Source organism: Neophocaena asiaeorientalis, unplaced genomic scaffold, assembly GCF_003031525.2.
Source record: "Neophocaena asiaeorientalis asiaeorientalis breed wild unplaced genomic scaffold, Neophocaena_asiaeorientalis_V1.1 scaffold540, whole genome shotgun sequence".
Classification (NCBI taxonomy): Eukaryota; Metazoa; Chordata; class Mammalia; order Artiodactyla; family Phocoenidae; genus Neophocaena; species Neophocaena asiaeorientalis.
In genome coordinates this window covers 1,012,819-1,018,357 of record NW_020172141.1, presented here as the reverse complement: position 1 = coordinate 1,018,357, position 5,539 = coordinate 1,012,819, and the positions used below count along the sequence as shown (strand labels likewise).

The following is a 5,539-nucleotide window of genomic DNA, read 5'->3' as shown; positions in this document are numbered from 1 at the left end:
CACACACACACACACACACACACACACTCTCTCTCTCCCTCAAATCTACAAAAGATCCCAGAACCATGGAGGAATAAAAGGACGAAGGATGGGAACTGTATGACAGGCCATTCTTTCTCCCCAGTAAGATCTGATTAATTGTTTCCTTCGCTAATGTATCAATACCACAGAGAGAGCAAGCATCACAAGAGACATACGGTTTTAATTTTAAGCAGTATATTTATCATAATACTACCTCACAAGGATTCCTTTGGAGCAGTATTTTTTAAACTGCATTTTGTGACCAGTTAGCAGGTTGTGAAAATATTTTATAGGGTTGCAACCAGCATTTTAAAAAATGAAATGATAACACCGAATAGAAAATATCAGAATATATTTCGATATAAAAGTATTTCTTATCGTGGGTAGCGGACCAAAAAAAAAGTTTGAAAATGCTGCTTTAGAGGTTGTTGCAGTAGGATTTTTGTTTTAGTAGACTTTATTTTTTAGAGCAGTTTCAGGTTCACAGCAAACTTGAGAGGAAGGTACAGGGATTGCCCCTGTTCTCCCATGCGGTAGGATTTTATTTGTGATACCTTGCTCACTCTATCTCCATATGGCAACATTCTATTTTTTTTCTTTCCCGTCATCTCACCTGCTGACATGGTCCCATTATATCTTACCTTGAACCAGACTGTGGAGAATGTATAAAGCCGGCCTGCCTTGATAAGGGAAAGAGACGCCATTGTAGGTTCTTGAAAGAGGATTTGTGGGGAGAGAGGCTGAGGAAGCAGCCGCGTGCAGGACAGCCCGGGAGGGTCCCCTTGGAGGACGGGAACCCTGTGGGCAGCCGACGCAGGAGTCCAGGTGTGCAGGGACGAGACAGTGATACCAAGACCGGAAAGGACTAGTCTGGTCTCAAAGGTACAAGAGTGAGCAGTCTGCCAAATCTGGACTCAGAGCAGGGGGCGATGTCCCAGGAGAGGGTAGAGACGCTATTTTGTTTGACCATATGGAAGAACAGCTCACTGTTAAAGAAGGTCAGCAGGTGAGTAAGCCTCAAAAAGCCTTACACTCATACCTCTAATCAAATTCCCAGAGGATTAAAATTATATATATATATATATATAGTTGACCCGTGTATACAAAGGTTTGAACTGTGCAGGAACACTTATGCTCAGATTTTTTTCAATAAATTTGTACACGATCCGCATTTGGTTGAATCCACTGATGCAGAACCTGGATACCGAGGGCTGACTATAAAGTTACACTTCGAATTTGACTGCACCAGGGTGGGTGCCCCAAACCCCTCGTTGTTCAAGGGTCAACTATATTTGGAAAAATGGTTCTTAAGTAGTTATCAGGAAAAATACTGCAAGAACAGTAAAAAGGTTTGAAAGAAGAATGTTTCATCAGTGTTGGATCTGTAAATATTAAGAGTATATCATTTTAAAAGGGTAAACTCATTACCACAGTGGGATACTGATATAACAATAGATGCACAGGCCAATGGGACAGAAGACAGAGCCTGGGAACAGAGGCTGGTCTATAAAGGACTTCAGTATGTGATGAAGGAAGAAGCAGAACAGATCCATGGGATGAGCAAAATAAGGAGAAAAGACTGGGAAGAGGAATCAGCTTAAATTTTATGTATGTCATGTACCAAAATAAGTTGGAAACAGATGAAAAAGACATAAAATATGAAAATAAAATGGTAATAGAGAAGAAAACGGGTAAATGTTTGACTCATGTCAAGCTGGGGAAGCTTTTTATAAGTATAAAAGCAACGGAAAAGAATCATTAAAAGATTAATAGATTTGACTGTATTTAAAAAGAAAGAGACTACAACTCCTATACATAAAAATAACCCCAAACAAAATTAAAGTAATAACTAAACGGTGAAAAACTCTTTTCACGAACATGACAGATAAGTGACTATATTTCTTAATATAGAAGGAGTTAATGCAAGCTGATAAGAAAAAAAAGTGACTTTCCCAGTAAAAAAAAAAAGTGGACAGCAGTCTTGGAGTATGAAAAATAACTCATAAGTGTGAAAAAACTGATCCTTTCATAACTAAAGAATTAAAATGTATACCAGTGAGAAGCCATTTTTCACCAGCTTTAATGGCAGATACTTGAGACACAGTCAGTGCTTAGGTATTGAACACTCGCCTCCTCTCTGCCCAGCCTCTCAGACCCGAGGATGGCAGAGTCGTTGCGGAAATCGATTTGCCAGTAGGTGTCGACAGCCTTAATACCATTCATGCCCATTGACACAGTAATTCTACTTTGAGGAACCTCCTTTAAGATATTGATCAGAAATGTGGGCAGAATTTATGAAGAAAAAGGCTTATCACATCATTATTTATAGTAGCAAAATATAACAAACAACTTAATTCCCATAGTAGGAGAACTCTTAAATAAATTCTGTTTCCTCTTATGTGTTTATTACGACGTCTCCACAGTGGGCCATTATTCAGCTCTTTAAAATGATATTTATAAAGGCTTCTTTAAAGAAAAGAGAAAGTACCTTTGCCATCTGAGAGGAACATGTTATAAGGCTCTGAATTACCAAGTTCAGGTCTGGTTCTCTAGCAGATTCCGGTCTCTAGCTGATAATTTGAAAGACACTGATAGAGGAAAGAGAAAGGCAAGCAGCTCCTTTAGATCTACAGGAATAAAGTAATTTATAAAAGTTGAAGATAAATTCTACCACTAAAATAAAAATCTTTACTACATGCATCATTAAGTAGTAATAAGCAAAAACCCAAGTTATGAGGAGAAAAACAAAATTTAACTGTTACGTGACATAATGAAGCACAAGTGAATGCTGGATTCAAGCGCAGACTGAGGGGTTCGCTTTTACACAGCAGTCTCACTGTGCATCACAACCACAGTAGAATGACACGTGGTTGCATTTCATGAATTTTGGGGTGACTTGTGAAAGGGAGAATCCATGTGGACTTGATAAGTACCACCATCTACAATTTAAAGGCTACAAAGCCAGAAATAGAACTGTGTATACAGTATGATATCGGTTGTGTCAGAAAAAAGCACATACGTACATATGTACATACATACATACATACATATGTATAAATTAGATAAAGACTGGAAGGAAATGTATACTCATAGTTGTTGCCTCTGGGTGGTATAATTGAGGTTGATTTGGTTTTCTTGTGTATGCTTTTCAAATTGTTTTTAGTGATCATATTTATCTTTTATATATAATTAGATAAAAACCAATACGTTTTTAGAGTAGTACTCTCATATACTAGACTTGTTTTTCCTGGGCTTAAGAAACTTGCTGCTTCTTTGTGGGGGTGGCCACTACGGCCTCTGGGAGCCATCCTCTGCTGTCACTTTTTCTCCTTGGTTCCAGAGCTGAGTCACAGCCTGGACACACGTGAAGTGAGTGCCAGGTGCTCAGGCTGGACAGTGTTTTTCTTCACTCACCGATGCCCTCTTGGTAAAAAGAATTAATGTTTTGTGATGACCCTCTCTCTGACACATGAGTTGCAAAGCAGGGCAGACCACTGATTGAGCTGCTCCATATCTTCTTTCTCCTTTCAGGGGACAGACAGGAGAATGACAAAGAGAATTTAAACTTGGAGAACTACAGGGACCAGGACCCTCAAGCCTCAGGAGAGCCTCCTCAGACTTCCTTGAGTGGCCTCTTCAGCAAGGATGAGCCGAGATGCTTTGGAGAAGGAGAGAATCTCCCCGAGGCCCAGGAGAACCTTCATGGTGAGGGGACAGGGGCGCAGCTCTCTCCCCGAGAGAGGAATTCCGGGACACAGCTGGGTCAGCATCTGCCACCTCTTCCCGGAGAGCCGTCCACGCCATGGCTGGAGGGGAAGAGAGAGGCCTCCCCGCGACGGCAGCCGAGAGCCCCCATGGCCCAGAGACTCCCTACCTGCAGGGAGTGTGGGAAAGCCTTCTACCGGAATTCCCAGCTGGATTTTCACCAAAGAACTCACACTGGAGAGACGTACTTTCAGTGCCCCACCTGCAAAAAAGCCTTTCTGCGGAGTTCAAACTTCGTGAAGCATCAGCGAATCCACACAGGCGAGAAGCCCTGCAAGTGTGATACATGTGGGAAGGGCTTTAGCGACTTCTCGGGGCTGCGCCACCACGAGAAAATCCACACGGGGGAGAAGCCCTATAAGTGCCCCATCTGTGAGAAGAGTTTTATTCAGAGATCCAACTTTAATAGGCATCAGAGGGTTCACACAGGAGAGAAACCCTATAAGTGCTCCCGCTGTGGGAAAAGTTTCAGCTGGAGCTCAAGCCTTGCCAAACATCAAAGATCCCATTTGGGAAAGAAGCCCTTTCAATAGCCAAGCTCTCTGAGCCCATGTCTGTCTCCTGGTCCATTTAAAAATACTTGGCGGGCTTCCCTGGTTGCGCAGTGGTTAACAATCCGCCTGCCAATGCAGAGGACACGGGTTCAAGCCCTGGTCTGGGAAGGTTCCACATGCCGCGGAGCAACTAAGCCCGTGCGCCACAACTACTGAGCCTGCATTCTAGAGCCCGCGTGCCACAACTACTGAAGCCCGTGCACCTAGAGCCCGTGCTCCGCAACAAGAGAAGCCACCGCAATGAGAAGCCCGCGCACCGCAACGCAGAGTAGCCCCCGCTCGCCACAACTAGAGAAAGCATGCGCGCAGCGACAAAGACCCAACGTGGCCAAAAATAAATAAATTTATTAAAAAAAATAAAAAACAAACTTGGCTCCATCCGTAGAAATTGCATCTCTTAGAAAATATCCCTGTTCTCTCATTTTTTCATGGATTGGAGAGGAGAGACTGGGACGTGGTTTTAGACGCAGAGGATATCTCGGCCTCGGGATCGGATTTCACGCAGGTTGACTTTCTTGCTTCTGCATCAGGAGGAAAAAAAGTCTTCACCTTTCAGCTCATCTCTTCTCTTGGACCCCTTGGGGAAAATGTGTCACTTGGAGGTCCCGTTTTAGGAGTGGTCTCTGGGAAGGGTTTAACTGGATTAGCTGCAGCTGCTGCTGGGAAGAACCTCACATCCGCCCTTTAGAACTGTGGTCCTAGAGCAGGTCTTCTGTTCCAGAGGGGGGAGCGTAGAGGCCAGTTAGCTCAGTGTGGTCTTTGTCATAAAGGTGCAAAGCTAACTCAAGCTTCCCTTTTTTCAATAAACTTGGTGGTCACTCCCTGTCTTGTCCGTGTCTGCAGCGTCCACTGTGTACTGACTGGAACTCACAGACCCTAAGTGGTGGTTGAGCTCCTAGATCAGCTCGTACAAACGCACCAAGTTTACCAGCCAGCAGAACAGTGATGGGAACTTGCTAGCCTGGTGCCCCGGTGAGAGCTTGGCCAGTGCAGGGCACTCTGGTGTCCTCTTTCCATGCCCACCTCCCACTTGCTCTGGGGCCTCAAGTTGCCCCTCTTTCTCCTGGCATCCCCCTTAGGCCATCCGTCATTTTTGCCAAAGTGTCCTGGCCTCTAAAATTATCTTCCTTCTCTCATTTTGTCTGTACGTGTTAGGAAGAAATCAATAGTATTGATCCAATTTATAGTGTATCTAGAGG

General features: G+C 43.7%; 1 protein-coding gene across 4 annotated transcripts in view; it reads left to right on the top strand.

Annotated features, from left to right (window-relative positions):
- Positions 1–4,448, top strand: part of ZNF18 (zinc finger protein 18) — a 20,459-nt gene extending 16,011 nt beyond the window's left edge. For all 4 annotated transcript variants that reach the window (XM_024753656.1, XM_024753649.1, XM_024753644.1 and 1 more), the window contains one exon: positions 3,553–4,448. In XM_024753656.1, coding sequence (XP_024609424.1) covers positions 3,553–4,319 — 767 coding nt within the window. In that variant the 3' untranslated portion in view covers positions 4,320–4,448. The remainder of the gene's footprint in view (positions 1–3,552) is intronic.
- Positions 4,449–5,539: the final 1,091 nt, after the last annotated feature.